The 22,347-nt window shown below is 37.2% G+C and overlaps 4 protein-coding genes and 2 long non-coding RNA genes across 6 annotated transcripts; 5 read left to right on the top strand and 1 right to left on the bottom strand.

Moving 5' to 3' along the window:
* The first annotated feature begins 326 nt into the window (after positions 1 to 326).
* On the top strand, positions 327 to 3,756 carry LOC103943301 (laccase-15). The gene is made up of 5 exons (XM_009353567.3): positions 327 to 1,467; positions 1,738 to 1,889; positions 1,983 to 2,227; positions 2,367 to 3,437; positions 3,555 to 3,756. Exons 1-5 carry the CDS (start codon positions 1,351 to 1,353, stop codon positions 3,683 to 3,685), a joined length of 1,716 nt encoding a protein of 571 aa, XP_009351842.1. The 5' UTR covers positions 327 to 1,350; the 3' UTR covers positions 3,686 to 3,756.
* Positions 3,757 to 5,483: 1,727 nt separating this feature from the next.
* LOC125471141 lies at positions 5,484 to 6,880 on the top strand. The gene is made up of 3 exons (XR_007253406.1): positions 5,484 to 5,679; positions 6,241 to 6,358; positions 6,503 to 6,880. It is a non-coding gene; the product is annotated as an uncharacterized LOC125471141 (long non-coding RNA).
* A 2,186-nt stretch (positions 6,881 to 9,066) lies between these two features.
* Positions 9,067 to 12,643, top strand: LOC103943300 (laccase-15). Its single transcript, XM_009353565.3, has 5 exons — positions 9,067 to 9,370; positions 9,638 to 9,789; positions 9,883 to 10,127; positions 10,382 to 11,452; positions 11,629 to 12,643. The coding sequence occupies exons 1-5, from the start codon at positions 9,272 to 9,274 to the stop codon at positions 11,757 to 11,759; spliced, it is 1,698 nt and encodes a 565-aa protein (XP_009351840.2). The 5' UTR covers positions 9,067 to 9,271; the 3' UTR covers positions 11,760 to 12,643.
* A 34-nt stretch (positions 12,644 to 12,677) lies between these two features.
* Positions 12,678 to 13,988, bottom strand: LOC125471140. Its single transcript, XR_007253405.1, has 2 exons — positions 12,826 to 13,988; positions 12,678 to 12,750 (listed from the first exon to the last, which is right to left on the bottom strand). It is a non-coding gene; the product is annotated as an uncharacterized LOC125471140 (long non-coding RNA).
* A 327-nt stretch (positions 13,989 to 14,315) lies between these two features.
* Positions 14,316 to 15,825, top strand: LOC125471139 (ERAD-associated E3 ubiquitin-protein ligase HRD1A-like). Its single transcript, XM_048571236.1, has 4 exons — positions 14,316 to 14,496; positions 14,808 to 14,942; positions 15,149 to 15,393; positions 15,490 to 15,825. Exons 1-4 carry the CDS (start codon positions 14,322 to 14,324, stop codon positions 15,646 to 15,648), a joined length of 714 nt encoding a protein of 237 aa, XP_048427193.1. The 5' UTR covers positions 14,316 to 14,321; the 3' UTR covers positions 15,649 to 15,825.
* Positions 15,826 to 18,676: 2,851 nt separating this feature from the next.
* LOC108865325 (laccase-15-like) lies at positions 18,677 to 21,663 on the top strand. Its single transcript, XM_009353566.3, has 5 exons — positions 18,677 to 18,871; positions 19,424 to 19,575; positions 19,650 to 19,894; positions 20,166 to 21,236; positions 21,411 to 21,663. Exons 1-5 carry the CDS (start codon positions 18,713 to 18,715, stop codon positions 21,539 to 21,541), a joined length of 1,758 nt encoding a protein of 585 aa, XP_009351841.2. The 5' UTR covers positions 18,677 to 18,712; the 3' UTR covers positions 21,542 to 21,663.
* The last annotated feature ends 684 nt before the right edge of the window (positions 21,664 to 22,347 follow it).

Here is a 22,347-nt window from a genome sequence, read left to right as displayed (position 1 = left end):
GCACCATCAACTTTCACTTATCCTTTCATTTTTTTGTTCTTTTCTCTCTTCCCACTTATATTTATATTATATTTTATGATAATTAAATTACCAAATTACCCTTGTATTACTTGATATATTATATTAGGCTGCTTTTGAATTTTTTTGGTTGAGGGGCAATTTTTCCTAATATTTTTTGTCAAATGTGTGACCCAAACTTTTTGTCAGCATGCGTGACCCCAAATTGGGGCTCTGGTTTTCTATTATATAGTTCTTGAAATTGACTCACCCAATCAATATGGTCCCTGAAATTGAAAATCGACCAATTTAGTCCCTAAAAATGTGTGCCGCAAATCGATGTGGTTCTTCTGTCATAATTCCTTTAGCTACTTAGGATCGATCTATCCTCTGATGCGTTTAGCTTGGATCCAGCTTCTAGGTTCTCCATAAATGAAATACCCAAATTACTCATGAATGCAAAACATTTTCAGCTTCAAGTTCCTTTCCCACAGATTTATAACAATGTACTGCTGAGCTCAAAATAAACCTGTCTGCCTCTCCAGACATATTGATCTGGTCAAAAAGCTTGATCCTTCTTCTAAATGTCCATAGTCCATGTAACCTCTCAGCATAGTCTGATAACATGCCACGTCAGGGTTCAAACCAGCTCCATGTAGTTCTTTATTCACCTATCAAACCCATTTTGGCAGAAGTGAAGAGCAAGAGGTTAAAATGCTCACAGGAGGGATGGACACCGATTTCATGCATAGAGTTGATGGTTTCCTCTGCTTCTGAGTATTTCAGACTCTCTGTGTAAGCTCGAATTAGGGACAGGTAGGTGAAGGAGCCGGGTAAGCAAGGGAATTTTAATAAAACACTCTCGATACTGTTCACTTTTAACAATAAACCATATTTTTACATTTTCTAGTACTATTCACTTACACATTTATTTATTTTTTTTCATTAAAACTAATTTTTTTTTTTTTCGTTAGTTTTCCTTTGAATAATTCCTCTACTTCTTCATAAAGGCCCCCAGCAGCATATACATTGATCATTATATTATAACCGACCTGATTTTCACGTAAAAGACAAGACATCAGACTCAGATAACAGCTTTACACTTCCAAATAATCGTGAAAGTCGATTCATAAGAAAAATGTAATATTTTTCAGCCACCAACTTGCTTGGGATAAGCCATCCTGTTGCACCAAGACGTACCCTCTTGATTTATTAATGAGTAATTACTAATTAGTCAAAATAAATCTTTATTTATCCCTTTTCAGTTTTAAAGGCTATTTGTAATAAAACCCTTATATATATCCATCCTCAACTCATCATGCGAACTGCATCTGTTAAAGACATCGGAAAAGAATGTCGTCGTCGATCAGCATGAAGATTTTAATTAGCTTGAAACTTGTAGTGGGCTTGTTATTGTCTACTGGTGGCAACTTCCATTGTCAAGCTTCGCCTCCTCGTTACACTTTTGTGGTAATTAACTCCAGTTCAGTTCTGAATTCTGATGCATGTGTATGAATTGCACGAGAGACCATTTACTTAAATTATATTTTGTAAATTACATGATGTGGTAGTTGATAGTTGGATTCCTTCTTTTAAATTATTAAAAAATTAATCTAATCATCAACTGTCATATAATTTGGTATAGTATATTAACTTATAATGCATACGTATACATATATCAGTAATTTCAAAGATATTAATGAACTGATATCTTCTGTTTGTTGTAAAAATCAATTTTAGGTCGAAGAAACTCCATACAAACGACTGTGTAGCACAAAAAACATCTTGACTGTAAACGGCCAATTTCCTGGACAAACGATGTATGTTCATGCTGGAGATACTATCGTGGTGGATATCTATAACAAGGGAAATCGTAACATTACCATCCACTGGTAATTAATCAACTTTATATAGTGCATGTAATCTCATCCGGCTTTTACATAAATGTGTGATATAATTCTACAATTTTGAACCATCTATTTTAGGCATGGAGTTAAGCAACCGAGGAATCCATGGTCGGACGGTCCTGATTACATCACGCAATGTCCTATCCAACCAGGAGCCAGGTTTACCCAAACCATTATATTTTCCTCAGAGGAAGGGACTCTATGGTGGCATGCTCACAGCGAGTGGGATCGAGCCACCGTCCACGGTGCTATAGTCATATACCCCAAGAAGGGAGCCACTTACCCATTTCCCAAACCTCACGCAGAATTTCCAATCATCTTGGGTATGCAAATCAATTCAAACTTTAGTTTCACAAACATTAATGAAAAGATTTCTGACATTATGATCATAGTGATCTCTATATAAACATTTCCAAATTACGGTCCTAATTTTTCTGCAAATTGTTGATTCGAAAATTGTAGGAGAGTGGTGGAAGGAAGATATCGGTCAACTGTACAATGAAATGATTCAAAGCGGAGGGGACGCAAATACTTCAACTGCTTTCCTCATCAATGGTCAACCAGGCGATCTCTATCCTTGCTCAAAACCAGACACATTTAAGCTCAAAGTTGTTTCCGGCGAAACCTACCTGCTCAGACTAATCAACTCTGTAGTGCAAGAGATGATGTTTTTTGCCATTGCCAATCACAAAGTCACGGTTGTAGGCTCAGATGCTAGCTACACCAAGCCATTTTCAACAGATTATGTGACCATATCTCCCGGCCAAACCATTGACCTCTTGTTAATTGCGGACCAAATTCCCAACAACTATTACATTGCTGCTAAAGCCTATAGTGCCGGGGCTGGGGTTCCCTACGACAACACAACCACCACTGCCATACTCCTATACCAAGGAAATTCTAATTCATCTCCTACTTCTTTGCCTAATATTCCTTCCCGTAACGACACCAAAGCATCGGTTCACTTTACCAGTAAACTCAAAAGCTTGGCTGATAAAAACCACCCCGTTGACGTGCCGCACAAGATAACAACTCATTTGTTCTTTACACTCTCCGTCAACATGCTACCCTGCCCGAATAATTCATGTGCTGGGCCTAACGGGACTCGTATTGCCGCCAGTGTCAACAACATTAGCTTTGTCAACCCCACCATTGACATATTGCAAGCTTACTATTACCATGTAAATGGGGTATTTGGAACTCGCTTTCCAAATTTCCCACCCTTGCTATTTAATTTTACAGCTCAGCACTTGCCGTTGTACGTACTCCCGGCGAAGCGAGCGACAGAGGTGAAGATACTGGAGTACAACTCAATGGTGGAGATTGTGTTTCAGGGGACAAATATAGTGGATGGAGATGACCATCCGATGCATCTCCATGGATTCAGTTTCTACGTTGTGGGATGGGGGTTTGGGAATTTTGACAAGGACAAGGACCCTTTGACGTATAATCTTGTCGATCCCCCTCTTCAGAGCACCATCGCTGTCCCTAAAAATGGTTGGACTACCATTAGATTCAAGGCGGACAATCCTGGTACGTAATTAATGAAGACGTTCATCATCTCCCGTAATTAACGCCCTTAATTAGTTATATTAATGAATGATAATTAGATCATATGATAAATTGTTCTTGTGTTGTCCTTGTGTGTAGGTGTTTGGTTCATGCACTGTCATACCGATCGACATATGTCATGGGGCCTAGTCATGACGTTCATAGTGAAAGATGGAAAGGGTCTAGGAGCGCAAATGTTACCTCCGCCGCAAGGAATGCCTCCGTGCTAACAATTTTTATAAAGAACTATTTTCCAAAATGTGCGTACCATATATATATAGTCCCACTTATTTGTAGTCAATACAAGAAGCTTCTTAGCATTGACTAGGGTCATGTTGAAATTTCCTCATAAAAAGATATTAAAATTTGAAATAAATAATCTCGATTGATTAAATCTTCACGTACTATGTATATAGTCCCACTTATTTGTAGTCAATACAAGAAGCTTCTTAGCATTGACTAGGGTCATGTTGAAATTTCCTCATAAAAAGATATTAAAATTTGAAATTAATAATCTCGATTGATTAAATTTCTGCAACTTCATTGTCTTGAAATGTCTTGTTCAAGTGTCAGACCAAGTCGATACTGGTCCAGAATCATGTAGTTTTCAATCACCAGGGGCAACTTGTATTAATATTCAAATGACTAGTCCAAATCAACGAAGTTGCAAAAATTTAATCAATCGTGATTATTTATTTCAAATTTTAATATCTTTTTATGAGGAAATTTCAACATGTACACAGTCAATGCTAAGAAGCTTCTTGTATTGACTACAAATAAGTGGGACTATATATGGTACTATATATGGTACGTACATTGGCTATTAGATGTTTCTTCCCTGCACCCCTGTACTGGAAATTTGTTTATATGTTTGATGTAGTGTCTACTAGTTTTTCTATGATAATAACTCTATCCCTGGTTTATTTTCGAAATGTCATCATAATATTGTGATCTATTCACCCTAATCACCGTATCTCCTACTGCAGCATTTGAGTTCTCTGACGTATACATATAGACTCGTTATTATCTCATCAAAGAAATTGATGTTAATTTTTTCAATTGTTAAACAAAGGAGGTTAAGGAATTTTACCCCAACATATATTTGAAAGCACAAGTGATCATAGTAAGCGTCATCGCTCCAAAGATGACTCAAACAAGGATTAACAAAAGAAGTTAATACAAAGAGCTGATTTCCATTCAAGTCTGAGTTCTTATATAGGATACACACATATTTATAGGTTAAGGAGGAACTCTCCCGAACCTCTTCTAAAACCATCTGGGAACAAGAGGAATCTTCCTCCTTTGTCCATTACTTACGCAAGATAAGAAGGAATTTTTTAGGAGTTCTGAGAAACGTTGAAGCCACACAACTTTTACATTGAACAGTCACCTCCCAAAATGATGTAGAAATGTCCCACATCGATTGTATCTATAAGAAAATAAGAGTTTAAATACTAATCTCACTCAAACTAATATGAGGCATTTGGTGATAAAACTCAAACCTGACGGATTGTGCATGTGATAATTACCAAGCTAATACGATAATATTGATGTTGTTAAAAATGGACCTCTGATCCGTCTCTCTATAATTCTACAAATGATTTTTGTTTTAAGGACATTCCTACACGCAAGCTTCGATTTTATTGTTTATAAATGTCCAACAAATGTGTTGGGCTCAATCTGTGTTGATTGCATCATGTTTGGCAGCCATGTGGCGGAGAAGCTGTGGACATGAAATGTTAGAATATGAGACAATAGTTGGGCCGAAGTCCAACCGATTTAGAGCATATGTAGCTTTTTTGCTTGTTGACGTATTAGCCGAGGTTATTCAATGTTAATTGACGTGAAGTTTTGTCCCATCCCATGTACTATGGCGTGCCACCGCACTTGACACGTGAGATCTATGAAACAATTAGGAACTTGAAGAAAGTGATGCAACTTGTATCATTTGTCGTGAAGAGATGACAACAGCCAAGAAACTATTATTTGGACACTTTTTTCATGTGCCTTGCCTTTGATCATGATTAGAGTGACAGCATTTCCTGCCGTACTTGCAGGGCTCTAGTTGTACCTCGTGACAGTGGGACAGGTACAGCTGGAGGACATAGGGGTTCACCGTCAGCCAGATGCTCATCAACAGGGTAAACTTCTGGAACAAGGCTTTCAGCAGAAGGTCTTGCTAATATCTAATCTCAGATGAATCCGTATCCATTTGAAATTGAGTGTAAGCAAAAATTCCTGCTGAAATGTTCAGCAGGAAGTTAATTCCAAACTTCTGAGCACTGCAATTGTTGCTGTGTCTTTTAATTTCTGTGTGACAACGTAAGGTCTGATATTTGGTTATTAATGGAAAGGCACTCTGTTGTTTTTAATTTCAGAACATTGTGGTTTTTAAAATTACATTTCCTCTTCCTTCATGCATGAAAGATTATTATACAAGGAAATGAAAAATGAAGGCACCGATTGGATTTCATGCTTCACGGTCGTTCTTTGTTTTTCATTCATATGGAACTCTGATATTTTGTTCAGTATAAAATTGTGGTGAGTTAACTGTTGGAAAGAAATCATAATCCCTTACAAACATGGAATAGAATGGGCGCGTATGTTGCAATTGTTTGACTTATTTTCATTCCCTTTATTGTATAGCTGTCGAGAAAGTAGTTCCTAGTCTATAGGTTCTTTGCTGTATATAATGATTCTATTATTAACAGAGTTACTATTCTGGCCAAATATTGTGTTTGTCAATCCTAATTTTACATTAACTGATGATTTTAATTGGGAACAGGGACAGGCACAACGGCTCAGGGTGGTGGAGTTGCTGGTGATAGTGTGAGCCAACATGAAGCCAAGCTCCGAGCTGCTGCTGCTGCTGCAGCATCGACATATGAAAAGTCTCATGTATGGTAATGACACCTTTATCCTAAGTTAACGTTTACATTTTTATTGGTGGAGTGGTTATATGTTTCCATTGTATTTTAGTTTGTTCCTAAGTTGCTTGTGAGAGTGTGTGCTTGATACATATGATTTGGATATGTTGCACTGCTTAGAATGCTGCGTACCAGAGGTCCAGAGCCTAACAAACTACGCCCTCTTGTGTATGTCTCCTGGAGATGCGGCACTTCCTCAGGTATATTGTAAGACAATATATGTGGATAACAAGGGATGAGGAAATTAGTTCAGGGATGGATGAATAACTGGAGTCTCAGTTTTGAGCATATCATTGTATAAGTTAACTCTCTTCATCTTTTTCGAAAAGAAATTTGTCACTTGTAACATTTACCAATAACCGAACGCGAATGGTAGAATTGTGTAGAACTTGTAATGCTGCCGCTATGTACCCTATCGGCTTCTTCTGTATTAACTCAAACCCCATAGAAAGCAGTGATCTTGAGAGATTTTCAATGTGACCAGTACATGAGTTGGTACATCACGTATTATACAAATGGTGAAATATGTATGTTAAAAAGTTAATAAATTAAAAAAAATAATTAAAAGCAGGCTGTAGCTTTTTTTTTTTTTTTTAAATATATATATATATGTTGAAAATTAAAAATCGTAAAATAATAATATGCTCCTATTTAACGCCCTCTAGATCTATAATTTAAATGGGGTACTTAAAGTGATATTTCACGAATCATTGCCAATGGAAATATATGTGCGGAAGGAGATTTTAGAGATAACACCGATAATGGGCTTGACAGGTTCTTTTATCAACTTGGGCAAAGGACAAGTGGTTGATGCTATAATTTGGGGGCCATATTTTGGACGGGAACTAGCAGTTGACGAGCATTTCAAAAATATGCGTGAAGATGGATTCGGCTCAATTGTTCATTTAGTTGATGATACGATTGATACTAGCTTTTATCTCTTGCCAACATCATTGGTTATTGTAAACAACTTATGACACGTATAGTCAAATGCAAGTTAGTGCATGTCTACTAGAAGAAGAACATGGTGACATATGGTATTGTCACTTTGAGCTATAATATGAATCTTGGGTACCTTTTTTTGAGAGTCCTCCTGACTACATTGAAACTCAGTTATTTAATGATATGATGAGAGTCCCTAGAACTAGAACTATATGTCATAACTCTTCGAGCTAGTTTTTTAGGTGATCCACCCCCTTATGTTACAAAAAAAGAAAGTGATAAAATCCCTTAATATGTAAGATCCGACTATTGTTCTCTCTTTTAGCCATTATACGATGTGAGAAGTTTTCATTGAATCTATGGTTCATCTTTTAAACACTTGAAATATATTTATTAATTGAGTGACGTTATTAGAACTATGAAATAGTTGCAAGAGAGAATCCTTCCTTCATGGCAAATTGTCGGATGTCCCTTAACGTTATTGATCTTTGATCTCTCACAAGTTCATAACCATTGGAGTAGAAGCCTTGAAGTGGGTATTGTGCTTGGTTGATTCATTACCTAACTCCATACGCACAACAATTGACCTTCCCTTGTTACTATTTTTGTTTTGGTTTTGGGTTGATCCCAAAGCTCACATCGCAATTAACTGAACAGTGAAAGAGGCAAAATCCTATCTGCATGTTGTGTTAATTCCTCAAATTTCATTGAGTGTTAATTATGCAAGTTAATTTCCTGAAGCTCTAAGCACCAGAAATATAAAAGTAGAAGCAAAGTAAATTGTCTGTGACAGGCAGGAATAGAAAAGATCCGTGACGGCATGAAACGAAAAATTATTGTGGGGTGGGGTGGGGGCGGGGGCGTGGAATAAAGGAAACACCTTTTGGGTTTTATGAGGTGGCATGGAAGCTGACTAGCGACCGACAGCCAACAAAACGTTCATTTTTTCTTTTGTTTTAGTTGAGTTCAATTACTTCAGATTGGAAATGAAGGAATTCTGATTATACTGTATTATGTGAAAGCTGACCTTTCTCACTAATAAAAAAAAATAGAAAGGTTGAAAAAAGCTAAAAAATAATTATAATATTAATTTATTTAGTGATCGCGATTCACGCATGACGGCGTGATGAGGAGGATTGAGGGAGGAGGAAGGAGGAGTGCTAGTTACTTTCTTAGTTTTAGATCCTTTCACCCTCCCTCTGAATATTTGGATACCAAAATAGAGGCGATATTAAGGACAATGTTTTATGAACACTTCTCGCGTAGTATTAAGATTTTAAAAGACGTTAAGCGCTAGTTGAGTGATGGGTTGGGACCTAACGAAACTAAGCTGATTTAATTGAATTTATTATATCTTATATTAGTAAGTGTTTATTTACTTAAAAACATGCATAATTGTATTGTTTATGTACAGTTTTAGAACATATTAAAAACATGAGAAACAAGTGTATAATGATTGTCCATCGTATTCAACAAGTCTCTTATATTTATGGAACAAAATAAAATGCAAAATGAAAGTTATCGATTTTCAGTCTAAGTGAGAGTTACGATCTATACGGATGCCTAGATAGGTATAGGCGGTCTAAGCCCATGTCTAGGCGGACTAAGTGGATGCTTAAGTAGGTAGCGTCATTCCTTAATTTTCGAATGTCAAGAAATTAATCGGGACGGTGACCAACCGCCTAACGCTTAACGTGCTTACCATAGCATCCGCTGTTAGTTTTTTTTTTTTTTGGAAACTTTAGATGGATATTGATTATTCCTTTCCTATGTCTTTAACCTTCACCAGTAAATTACTTAATTTTCGATTACGTACAATAGGCTCCTGTGTTTTTATCTCTTATATATAATATGTGTGTGTGTGTATATATCCATCCTCAACTCATCATGCGAACTACATCTGTTAAAGACATAGGAAAGGAATAATCAATATCGTCGTCGATCAGCATGAAGATTTTAATTAGCTTGAAACTTGTAGTCGGCTTGTTATTAGCTACTGTTGGCATCTTCCATTGCCAAGCTTCGCCTTCTCGCTACACTTTTGTGGTAATTAACTCCAGTTCAGTTCAGAATTCTGATGCATATGTATGAATTGCATGACTGACAATTTATTTATTTTATAGACCATATGATGATTGAATTGATTTTTTTTAATAATCCCCTTCCATTTTCCGACTATAATATGTTAACTTAAAATGCATATATATATAGGTACACACACACACATACATACATACACACATACACACATATATCTGTGATTTCAAGGATATTAATGAATAGCTTCTGTTTGTTTGTAAAAATCAATTTTAGGTCGAAGAAACTCCATACAAACGATTGTGTTGCACAAAGAACATCTTGACTGTAAACGGCCAGTTTCCTGGACCAACATTGTATGTTCATGCTGGAGATACTATCGTAGTGGATATCTATAACAAGGGCAATCGTAACATTACCATCCATTGGTAATTAATCAACTTTATACAGTGCATGTAGTCTCATCCGGCTTTTACATAAATTCATGATACGATTCTACAATTCTGAACCATCTATTTCAGGCATGGAGTTAAGCAACTGAGGAATCCATGGTCAGACGGTCCTGATTACATCACGCAATGTCCTATCCAACCAGGAGCCAGGTCTACCCAAACCGTTATATTTTCCTCAAATGAAGGGACTCTATGGTGGCATGCCCATATCCAGTGGGATCGAGCCACCGTCCATGGTGCTATAGTCATATACCCCAAGAAGGGAGCCACTTACCCTTTTCCCAAACCTCACGCTGAATTTCCAATCATCTTGGGTATGCAAATCAATTCAAACGTCAGTTCCACAAAACACTTATAAAATAGCTTAAAGCGCTTTCAAATAACTAAAAACGCCTGTGACAGCTAAAGTTAAACGGTTTTTTTGGGCATTTTCTATTGCATTTTCATTAAAATTTTCACTGTGTTCTATTGCAAAGATTTCTGACCTTATGAGCATAGTGATTTCTATATAAACATTTCCAAATTAAGATCCTAACTTGTCTGCAAATTGTTGATTTGAAAATTCTAGGAGAGTGGTGGAAGGAAGATATCGGACAACTTTACAATGAAACCATTCAAAGCGGATCGGACGCTAATACTTCAAATGCTTTCCTCATCAATGGTCAACCAGGCGATCTCTATCCTTGCTCAAAACCAGACACATTTAAGCTCAAAGTTGATTCCGGCAAAACCTACCTGCTCAGACTAATCAACTCTGCCGTGCAAGTGATGCTGTTTTTCGCCATTGCTAATCACAACGTCACGGTTGTAGGCTCAGATGCTAGCTACACCAAGCCATTTTCAACAGATTATGTGACCATATCTCCCGGCCAAACCATTGACCTCTTGTTAAATGCCGACCAAATCCCCAATAACTACTACATTGCTACGAAAGCCTACGTTGGCGGGGCTGGGGTTCCCTACGACAACACAACCGCCACTGCCATACTCCAATACCACGGAAATTTTAATTCATCTCCTACTTCTTTGCCTAATATTCCTTTCTATAACAACACCAACGCATCGGTTCACTTTACCGGTAAACTCAAAAGCTTGGCTGATAAAAACCACCCCGTTGACGTGCCACACATGATAACAACTCCTTTGTTCTTTACAATCTCCGTCAACTTACTACCCTGCCCGAATAATTCATGTGGTGGGCCTAATGGGACTCGTTTTGCCTCCAGTGTCAACAACATTAGCTTTGTCAACCCCACCATTGACATATTGCAAGCTTACTATTACCATGTGAATGGGGTATTTGGAACTCGCTTTCCAAATTTCCCCCCCTTGCAATTTAATTTTACAGCGCCAAACTTGCCGTTGTACCTACTCCCGACAAAGCGAGCGACAGAGGTGAAGATACTGGAGTACAACTCAACGGTGGAGATAGTGTTTCAGGGGACAAATATAGTGGCAGGTGATGACCATCCGATGCATCTACATGGATTCAGTTTCTACGTTGTGGGATGGGGGTTTGGGAATTTTGACAAGGACAAGGACCCTTTGACATATAATCTTGTCGATCCTCCTCTTCAGAACACCATCGCTGTCCCTGTAAATGGTTGGACTACCATTAGATTCAAAGCAGACAATCCTGGTACGTAACTAAAAAAGGTGTTCATCATCTCTAATAAATATATTATCTAAGGGGCCGTTTAATAATTACCATATGAGTTTTCAGTTTCCAATTTTAGTTAACCGCCTCTAGTTAGTTATATTAATTAATGATTAGATCATATGACAAATTGTTCTTGTTGTTGTCGTTGTGTGTAGGCGTTTGGTTTATGCACTGTCATATCGATCGGCATATGTCATGGGGCATGGACGTGACATTCATAGTGAAAAATGGAAAGGGTCCAGGAGCACAAATTTTACCTCCGCCACAAGGACTGCCTCCGTGCTAACAATATTTATAAGGCTTTGAAGCTGGTTCAATGTTCATGGCAATAAATTGGGACAGCATGTAGTTAGTCCCTTCTATTCCGGATATTTATGTCAGTAGAATTTAACAGGTTTTGTGATGGCGATCAACGACTCAAGAATAAGAGGAAAGGTTTCCATCAAAGAAATATGATGATCAATGCGCTTTGTATTCGTACTAAAATTAAAATTTACCTGGCCTTATCTTCAGAACACCATCAAAGAAATATGTGAAGCAATACGCTGCTTTAACAATAACCCTCCATTTTGCTGGAAGAACGTGGCTTTGAGAATAAAGAACTTCCGTCTCTTCACACTGGAATAAACCCCAGTGATCCCAAACGACATAAATAAGCCAAAAAAGCCCAGACCCGCAAGTTTAACTTTAATTATGTACTAACATATTCAGCACCACTGCTAATAAATTGATCAAATTAATTTTTTTGCTTTAATTATATACTATCAGTCTAGGTACGTGCCTAGACTGGAAAAACTTTTATGTGTTTGATGTAGCGTCCACCAGTTTTCCTATGGTAATAATTATATCCCTGGTTTGTTTTTGAAATGCCATACTGCAGTTCTGAGTTCTGTGATATACATATAGATTCGTTATTATCTCATAAAAGAAAATGATATTAATTTTTTTTTTTTTAATTTTTTTGGAAAACCTCAGCGGGATGAGAGAAATTTATTGATAGGAAAAAAGAAATTACACTTAGTTAGGGGGGGACATAAACCTTACCCCTCATAGAACAAGAAAAATGAAATACAAGGAGGGGGGGGGCATACACCTTCAAAGAAAATACAGGAAAAAAGAAAAGAGGGGTGTGTTGTTTTTTTTTTGGGGGGGGGGGGGGGGGGAGAGAGAGACATAGACCATACTCCTCTTGAAAAAGAAAATACAAGAAAAAGATTGAGTGGACATATACTCAAACCCCTCTATAAACCTTAAAAGGTAAGAGCCTGCAAAACAAGCTGCAAAACGAAAAAATGAAATCCAAAAAGATTAGGTAAAAAGGGGAAATCACTCATCAAGAAGGGGAGACAAACCTGTAGGCTGGCATGCTCAAGAAATCTGAGTGCAGAAGAGGAAGAATCTCTATAGGAGGAGCAGAATGCCAAACAAGTGAAGATGAGAGAAGCTCTAAATTGGCTAATTTGTCAGCAACAGCATTCCCTTCTCAAAATGTATGAGAGTAACGGAAAACCATGTTTTGCAATCGGAGAATACAATTATTCCCGCATGTCTGGAGTGACCAAGGAGGAGAGAAGGATCCAGAAGCGAAGCAAGATATTAATTTTTTTCAATTGTTATACAAAGTGAGTATGTTTTAGCTTGAGTGTTTATCAATGGAGGCCGTGAGAATGAGTCCTGCAGATTTGCAGGTTGCTCGAAAATGACAGAGAGAAAAGGAAGGTGCTAACAATACTTGGATTCCATTGACAGCTCACACACTAAGTGTAATGAGCATATAACCGTTACAAAGAGAGAGGAAAGAGATGAGAGTTTCTCTCTTACATCAAAGTAAATCCAACAATTCAAGCAATCTATCCTATAAGATAGTTATATGTAGAAAAAACAATCACTTAACTAAATGAATCTGAAATGCACACGTGGACTATGATCCAAGGGCTCAAATTTAATCAAGGCTTTTAAATTTGTAGAGACCAATATTCATTTTTTGCAAAACACTTATGCACTAACAGAGGGTAAGGAATTTTACCCCAAGACATAGTTGAAAGCACAGATGATCACACTAAGCGTCACCGCTGCAAAGATGACTCAAACAAGGATTAACAAGAAACGTTAATACAAAGAACTGATTTCCATTCAAGTCTGAGTTCTTACAAAGGATACACACATATTTATAGGCTAAGGAGAAACTCTCCCGAAACTCTTCCAAATTTATCTAGGAACAAGAGGAATCTTCTTCCTTTGTCCATTACTTACACAAGATAAGATGGAATCTCCTTTGTGCACAGCTTCTTCTTCGTGATAGCTTTTGGTTTAGATAAGTAGCTATATACACAATTTTTTGCTAAATATGGTACAATTTTGAGAATATGTTGGGCTCAATCTGTGTTGATTACAACATGTTTGGCTCCCATGTGGCGGAGAGGCTGTGGACATGAAATGTTAGAATCTGAGAAAATAATTAGGCCGAAATCCTACCGATAAGTTTTAAGCATGTGGAGATTTTTGCTTGTTGACGTGCATAAGCTGAGGTTATTCTACCTTGATTGACGTGAAGTTTTGTCCCATCCCAGGTACTATAGTGTGCCACTGCACTTGATACGTGAGGTCTATGAAACATTTAGGAACTTTAAGATTCGCATTGCTGATTACATTCGTCATCGAAAGCTCACATTAAACATGAATGATCGATTCCCAGATGCTACGCATGAAGAGCTTAATGCGCAAGTTTAAGGTCTCATTAGTTTCTGAGTGTTTTATTTTGTAATCATCAAATTCTGCATATTGGAGTCTTTGTTGTTGATGATGGATATGCAGAAGTGACGCAACTTGTATCATTTGCCGTGAAGAGATGACAACAGCCAAGAAACTATTGTGTGGACACCTTTTTCATGTGCCTTGCCTTCGATCATGGTTAGAGCAACAGCATAACTGCCCTACTTGCAGGGCCCTAGTTGTACGTCCTGACAGTGGGAAAGGTACAGCTGGCGGACATAGGGGTTCACGGTCAGATGCTCATCAACAGGGTAAACATCTTAGTGTTGCAATTTGTGTTGTCTTTCAACCTAAGGTCTGATATTTGATTATTAGAAGGAAGGCACTTTGTTGTTTTTAATTTCAGAACTTAGTAGTTTTTAAACTTACATTTCCTTTTCCTTCATACATGAAAGATTATTGTAGAAGGAAATGAAAAATGAAAGCACCAATAAAATGCCGTTGGATTTCCTGTTTCATGGTCGCTCTTTTATTGTATGATCTATTTTGATCATATGGGACTCTAATATTTTGTTCAGTATAAAATTGTGGTGAGTTGACTGATGATTTTAATTGGAAACAGGGACAGGCACAAGGGCTCAGGATAGTGGAGTTGCTGGTGATGGTGTGAGCCTATATGGAGCCAGGCTCCGAGCTGCTGCTGCTGCATCGATTATTAGAAGTCTCATGTATATCCTTCTGCAAACAGACAATTATGGTAATAACACCTTTATCGTAAGTGTTAGTTTACATTTTATTGGAGGAGTGGTCACATGTTTCCATTGTATTTTAATTTGTTCCTAGGTTGCTTGTGAGAGTGTGTGCTTGATACATATGATTTGGATATGTTGCACTGCATAGAATGCTACATACTACACCCTTACAAACTACGCCCTCTTCTGTGCGGGTCTCCTGGATATGCAGCACTTCCTCAGGTTCAAAGACATATGGTTGACTCCTCTAATACTGAATCTAGTGGAGAAGCTTGTAGTGGACAATCACAACCGCAGCTTGCAACCCCTGGTGGACCTGCAAAGTTGTCTTTCTCTCAGTTTCCACCTTACATGTTTGTCCCTGGAGCCAACGTGGCCTATGGGGAGAGGTCGGGCAGCGATCCAAATCTGACAGCTTCTCAGCTGGAGGCCCAGAAAAAGTTTCTTCAGCACCAGGTAGAGCTGGTATTAAAGAGACGATGAATAACTTCTGTTGTGATTTGTGGTGGCTACCCCCGTTTTCTCTGCTTAGTAACTGCTTTTCTTATACAGATCCTGCAGAATCAGCTCCAAGTTTTACAGATGCCAAAACCAAAGGAAAGTGTGCACATGGGTCTAACAAGGGCTTCTTTGGATGGCAAAGGAAAGAGTGTTGCAGCTTCTTCATCTGCTTCAGATTGTGGACGTCATGAAGATGGGGTTGATTCGTAGACATGGCATAACTTTAGGTATATTGTAAGACACTATATGTGGATAACAAGGGATGAGAATGTTGAGAGTTGTCCCACATCGGTGAGGGACAAGGTTTGTTATGTGCTTATATGGTCTTGGACTACTCCCCATATAGCTAATTGGTTTTATGATGGAACCCCAACTTTCTTCATAGTATCAGAGCATGTTGTCCTCGTGTGAAGCCAAACGACCATACGCGCTCCACGTCACTTAGTTGTTGTCCACATGTAGGCTTGAAAATTCGCCACACATACCGGGGCGTATTGAGAGTTGTCCCACATCGATGAGGGACAAAGTTTGCTATGTACTTATATAGTCTTGGGCTACTCCCTATATAGCTAATTGGTTTTACGGTTGAACCTCAATTTCATTAAAAAATAGGTTAGGGATGAAAGAATAACTGGAGTTTGAGCATATTACTGTATAAGTTACACTCTTTCCCTCTTTTTGAAATAGAAATTTCTTATCTTTTTGTACTTATAACATTTTCCAATACCGTTCGTGGATGATAAAATTGTGTAGTACAGTACCAGGACGTGAAATGTTGCCTCTATCGGCTTCTTCTGTATTAATTCAAACCCCATAGAAAGGGAATTCGGGTTCAGCTCTGAGGCTAAAAGGACTGACTTAACGTAAACATATCGGGCAGATAAAGGAACATCTTACTAGTAATTCAGACACAAATGAAACGATCCATTGATTGATAATCGCTGAATCCAACTATTTGTTAGAAAATAAATGGAGTGATCTGCAACGCTTCAAAGAAAAACACCTTCTATCCGGCTGGGAGACCCTTTTTTCTTCGTTTTTTTTGTTAAAAGCAGGCAATGGCTTCTTTTCTTCCTTCTTTTTTAGTAAAAATTGTAAAATAGTAGTCTGCTCCTATTTAACGCCCTCTCCATCTTTAAATGGGGTGCTTAAAATGTTTAGAGTATTACTCACATTCAACGAAATGAAAGTTTAAAATCCCTGAATATGCAAGAGACAGCCATCATCACAGTTCTCTCTTTCAACTATTTCGCTACTTAGAAAGTATTTATGAGACATGTAGTTCACTTTTTAAACATGTAAGAGATATTTATTGGTTAAGTGACGTTACTAAAACTATGAAATAGTTGTAAAAAAAAATCTCTTCCCCAAGATAGAATGTCGTATGTCCTTTAACCTTATCGATCTTTGATGTCTCATAAGTTCATATAAACATTGGACTAGAAGCCTGGAAAGTGGGTATTGTGTTTGGTTGATTCGTTACCTAATTGCTTACGCTCCAAAGTTGACCTTCCCTTGTAATTATTTTTCTTTGGGTTGATCCCAAAGCCCACATCGCAATTAACTAAAAAGATGCAAGTCCCCAACCAATCATACTCTCATGGAGGCCGAAGCCTTTTCGGCTTTGACATGCTGCAATCTGCGTTGTGTCAAATTGCATGTGGTGAGAATATTTTAGTAAAGGGGATGTTGAGATTTTAACCATGCATTCTGAATTTAAAATTATCTCATTCTCTATATTATTGTAATAATTTTAGAATCTTTCTCTTTCCTTAATAATGATAATAAAGTTTTTTAAAAAAAATTGCTCAAATTTCGTTATCAGGTTTAATTTGGATTTATATATTCGTTGAGTGTTAAGCTAATTTTCTGAATCTCTAAGCACCAGAAATATAGGCGTAGAAGCAAAGTAAATTGTCCTAGGATGGGATGGTTGGGTCTAATTAATTAAAATATTACAAAGGTAATATTCAAAGACGCGGAATGGAGGACAGGACAGGGGCAATTAATTGTGAAATTCCAACTTGCTTCTCCATTCCTTTTTGCTTGGTTGATTATTCCAGTAAAAGTATGACCAGTGGTACAAGGTAATTGCTCAACCATATAGAGATTATATAGTAAGTGAACCAAATTGATCATAATAGAAATGCTAAGAAAACTCTCTTAAAATAAAACTTATCACTTTACAATTTAACATTAATTTCCATATCAATTTCCTAAAGTATTGTATCAAAAACATAAAGTCGGAATAATCTCACTTTAAAATAGATCCTACTAATATATGATCATTTCTGATAGTACATTTACACAAGCCTAACCTTTTTGTCTTCTTTTGATAGATTAGGTAGATTTCTCTTCTTTTGATGGATTTGGTATATTTACACAAGCCTAACCTTTTTGTCCTCTTATGGCTCTAGGTCGTCTGGGCCTGTGCAAGTCAATCTTGATCAGCCTTCTCAACATCTGGAATATATGGCTGGCGGACATACAAATTTCAAATTAACATAGGGTAATTAAATATTATAATCCAAGCTTAATTAATCAACATAATGTTAATTAATTAGTAAAAATTATCTGTGACTGCATGAAAAGAAAAGTATGGGAGAATTTGTTGATTTATCCAATAGTAAAGATATTATGAACACATGTTTTATCAAGATTGTATATGAGATTTCGGAGATTTTGTGTGAAATTCATAAAAACGTTGACCCTCCTTAAGCTAGTTTTTTGGAAAGAAAAAAAAAGTAGGACAATGTATTATGTTAGAAAACAATAACTTAAATCAAAACAAATTTTATGTCTCACTGATTATAAATTGACATATGTCATTAAAAAGTAAATAAAAAGAGCTATAAACATAACTTTTAATAAATATTAAAAGTAGTTCAGTTTTAAACAAACAAACAAGAAAAAAAACCTTTAAAAACTCTTAACTTTAAATTTTATGGTGTAGTTACTGGCATTCTAAATTTTTAAGTTTAGAAAGAAAAAAATTATATAACATTATTACATATTAATATTAGATATAAAAATTTGTAGGGCCCTCTAGATTCGGGTAACTGTGCGATTGCACTTTTGGCTTCCGTAAGCCGCCTCTGTGGTTCATGAACACTTCCTACTTAGCACAACATCCACTGTGAGCTGTAACCTTCACCAGTAAATTGATTAATTTTCGATTACGCTCTCTCTCTCTCTCTCTCCCTCCCTATATATACTCACACACACACACACACACACACACACACACACCACCCACATCCATCCTCGACTCATCATGCGAACTACATCTTCTGTAGACATAGGAAACGAATCATCAACGTCGTCGTCGATCAGCATGAAGATTTTAATTAGCTTGAAACTTGTAGTTGGCTTGTTATTGTCTACTGTTGGCATCTTCCATTGCCAAGCTTCGCCTCCTCGTTACACTTTTGTGGTAATTAGCTCATTTCCTTTCGATGCAGTTCAGTTCTGAATTCTGATGCATATGTGTGAATTGCATGCATCATGCATGTTAGATATTAATGTTATAGAGATCATTTACTTTAATCATGTTTTATAAACCACATGAGATGATAGTTGATGGCTAGATTCCTTCTTTAAAGCACTAAAAGAATAATTCAATCATCAACCGTCACGTCATGTAGTCTATAAAATATGATTTATAAACATAATCTACTAGCATTTTTCGGCTATAATATATTAACTTAAAATGCATAATACACATCCATGGTGTGTATATATATAGGGGTGTGCGATCTACACACCCCTTTTACTTCTCACACACCCTTTGTTAATTTATATCTGTTGATCTTCTTCAATTCATCCGATCCGATGGCCGAAAATTAGAAAAGTGTGTGAAAAGTAAAAAGGGGTGTGTGGATATCACACCCCTATATATACACTTTATAACCGATGACTGTGTATGCTGATTTCAAAAATATTGATGAATTCATATCTTCTGTTTGTTTGCAATAATCAATTTTAGGTGGAAGAAACTCCATATACACGACTGTGTAGCACAAAGAACATCTTGACTGTAAACGGTCAGTTTCCAGGACCAACGTTCTATGCTCATGCCGGAGATAGTGTTGTAGTGGATGTCTATAACAAGGGCAATCGTAACATTACCCTACACTGGTAATTAATCAACTTTATCGCATGTAATCTCTTTAGAATTTTACTTAAATTTATGATATCCATCTATATTTCAGGCATGGAGTTAAGCAACTGCGGAATCCATGGTCGGACGGTCCTGACTACATCACGCAATGTCCTATTCAACCAGGAGCCAAGTTTACCCAAACTATTATATTTTCCTCAGCGGTAGGGACTCTATGGTGGCATGCTCACAGCGAGTGGGATCGAGCCACAGTCCATGGTGCTATAGTCATATACCCCAAGAAGGGAGCTACTTACCCTTTTCCCAAGCCTTACGCAGAATTTCCAATCATCTTGGGTATGCAAATCAATTCAAACTTCAATCCCATAAACGCTTATATAATAGCTTAAAGCGCTTTCAAATAACATAAAAACACTTGTGATAACATTGTCATGTAAAGTCAAAAGGTTTTTTCGGGCATTTTTTACTTGAATTTCCATTGAAATTTCGATGTGTTCTAATGGAAGGATTTCTCGTAAAAGAGCTTATGAGCATAAGTGATTTCTATATAAACATTTCCAAATTACGATCCTAATTTTTCTGCAAATCATTGATTCAAAAATTGTAGGAGAGTGGTGGAAGGAAGATATCGGACAACTTTACAATGAAACGATTCAAAGTGGAGGGGACCCTAATACTTCAAATGCTTTCCTCATCAATGGTCAACCCGGCGATCTCTATCCTTGCTCAAAACCAGACACATTCAAGCTCATAGTTGATTACGGCAAAACCTACCTACTCAGACTAATCAACGCCGCCGTGCAAGAGATGATGTTTTTCGCCATTGCCAATCACAACGTCACAGTTGTAGGCTCAGATGCTAGCTACACCAAGCCATTTTCAACAGATTATGTGACCATATCTCCCGGCCAAACCATTGACCTCTTGTTAAATGCCGACCAAATCCCCAACAACTACTACATTGCTGCCAAAGCCTACGTTGGCGGGGCTGGGATTGCCTACGACAACACAACCACAACCGCCATACTGCGATACCATGGAAATTCTAATTCATCCCCTACTTCTTTGCCTAATATTCCTTCCCATAACAACACCAACGCATCAGTTTTCTTTACCAGTAAACTCAAAAGCTTGGCTGATAAAAAACACCCCATTGACGTGCCACACAAGATAACAACTCATTTGTTCTATACACTCTCCATCAACACACTGCCCTGCCCGAATAATTCATGTGCTGGGCCTAATGGAACACGTTTAGCTTCCAGTGTCAACAACATTAGCTTTGTCAACCCCACCATTGACATATTGCAAGCTTACTATTACCATGTCAATGGGGTATTTGGAACTCGCTTTCCAGATTCCCCACCCTTGCTGTTTAATTTTACAGCTCAGGACTTGCCTTTGTACCTACAGACGCCGAAGCAAGGGACGGAGGTGAAGATACTGGAGTACAACTCAACGGTGGAGATTGTGTTTCAGGGGACAAATTTGGTGGCAGGAGATGACCATCCGATGCATCTCCATGGATTCAGTTTCTACGTTGTGGGATGGGGGCTCGGGAATTTTGACAAGGACAAGGACCCTTTGACGTATAATCTTGTCGATCCTCCTCTTCAGAATACCATCGCTATCCCTGTAAATGGTTGGACTACTATTAGATTCAAGGCAGACAATCCTGGTACGTAATTAATAAAGATGCTCATCATCTCTAATTAAATATATTATCTAAGGGGCTGTTTTATAATAACCATATCAGTTTTCCGTTTCCAATTTTAGTTAACCCCCCTAATTGGTTATATTAATGAATGATAATTAGTTCATGATAAATTGTTCTTGTTCTTGTTATATGTAGGCGTTTGGTTTCTGCACTGTCATCTGGATCGACATATGTCATGGGGCATGGACGTAACGTTCATAGTGAAAAATGGAAAGGGCCTACAAGCGCAGATTTTACCTCCGCCACAAGGAATGCCTCCATGCTAACAATTTTTATAAAGCTTTCAAGCTGGTTCTATGTTCATGGCAATAAATTGGGACAGCATGTAATTCGTCTTTTCTAATACCATTTATACTATCAACTATTTCGACTGGCCGTGGCCAGGATATGTATGTCTTAAAAATTCACCTGGCTTTGTATTGTCACCAATTTGGTGGCCGTCACGACTCAAGATTAACACGTGGAAAAGTTTCCATCAAAGAAATATGATGATCAATGCGCATTGTATTAGTACTAAAATTATTGGCCTTATTTTAAACATTGGTTCAACTGCAATGGATTTAAAACAACTCATAAGAATTTTCTAGTTCTATACTATGAAGTTTTAACCGTTAGATTATTGGTCAAAAATATACTATTAGTCAAGGCTTCCCTTCCTCTACATTGGATTCTCTCTCAATAATTGTCGACGTGAACTAGCCGACTTAGGGATAACTAGTGTGTTTTGGCTTTGATACCAAAATGGCCCAGAGACGTGTCAAAGTAATTACACAATTTTAATCTTGTTATAATTTATTATTAAGTTTATAAACAGGTAGCGAACATATATAAAGATAACAACACAATAATTATGAATTGAAATAAACAAAGATGAAGTAAAGGATATGTAAATACAGCAATAAAAAATGATAAAATAAGCATAAAGTAAGGAAGCATACTCACATTAATTTATTAAGGGAAAATTAGGTTTACATCCTTCTTTTTGTTACCCATTGATTAAAATCCTATTCATTTTGAATTTTTGATCAAGATCCTTGGGTATTAATAACATCATTAATTATTTAAATAATAA

Source organism: the organism of the source record quoted next, unplaced genomic scaffold (assembly GCF_019419815.1).
Source record: "Pyrus x bretschneideri cultivar Hongxiangsu unplaced genomic scaffold, Pyrus_bretschneideri_v1 Contig57, whole genome shotgun sequence".
NCBI lineage: Eukaryota > Viridiplantae > Streptophyta > Magnoliopsida > Rosales > Rosaceae > Pyrus > Pyrus x bretschneideri.
The sequence above is the reverse complement of the archived record's forward strand: the minus strand, read 5'-3'. Positions and strand labels throughout refer to the sequence as shown.

Excerpts from the sequence above, each read along its gene's own strand:
- LOC103943301 (XM_009353567.3), top strand. The coding sequence starts at position 1,351 with ATGTCGTCGTCGATCAGCATGAAGATTTTAATTAGCTTGAAACTTGTA. Across the intron at positions 1,890-1,982 it reads CGTAACATTACCATCCACTG|GCATGGAGTTAAGCAACCGA; the intron begins GTAATTAATCAA and ends CATCTATTTTAG. Across the intron at positions 3,438-3,554 it reads ATTCAAGGCGGACAATCCTG|GTGTTTGGTTCATGCACTGT; the intron begins GTACGTAATTAA and ends CCTTGTGTGTAG.
- LOC103943300 (XM_009353565.3), top strand. The coding sequence starts at position 9,272 with ATGAAGATTTTAATTAGCTTGAAACTTGTAGTCGGCTTGTTATTAGCT. Across the intron at positions 10,128-10,381 it reads TGAATTTCCAATCATCTTGG|GAGAGTGGTGGAAGGAAGAT; the intron begins GTATGCAAATCA and ends TGAAAATTCTAG. Across the intron at positions 11,453-11,628 it reads ATTCAAAGCAGACAATCCTG|GCGTTTGGTTTATGCACTGT; the intron begins GTACGTAACTAA and ends CGTTGTGTGTAG.
- LOC125471139 (XM_048571236.1), top strand. The coding sequence starts at position 14,322 with ATGACAACAGCCAAGAAACTATTGTGTGGACACCTTTTTCATGTGCCT. Across the intron at positions 14,497-14,807 it reads GTCAGATGCTCATCAACAGG|GGACAGGCACAAGGGCTCAG; the intron begins GTAAACATCTTA and ends AATTGGAAACAG. Across the intron at positions 14,943-15,148 it reads TCTGCAAACAGACAATTATG|CACTTCCTCAGGTTCAAAGA; the intron begins GTAATAACACCT and ends CTGGATATGCAG.
- LOC108865325 (XM_009353566.3), top strand. The coding sequence starts at position 18,713 with ATGCGAACTACATCTTCTGTAGACATAGGAAACGAATCATCAACGTCG. Across the intron at positions 18,872-19,423 it reads CTCCTCGTTACACTTTTGTG|GTGGAAGAAACTCCATATAC; the intron begins GTAATTAGCTCA and ends AATCAATTTTAG. Across the intron at positions 19,895-20,165 it reads AGAATTTCCAATCATCTTGG|GAGAGTGGTGGAAGGAAGAT; the intron begins GTATGCAAATCA and ends CAAAAATTGTAG.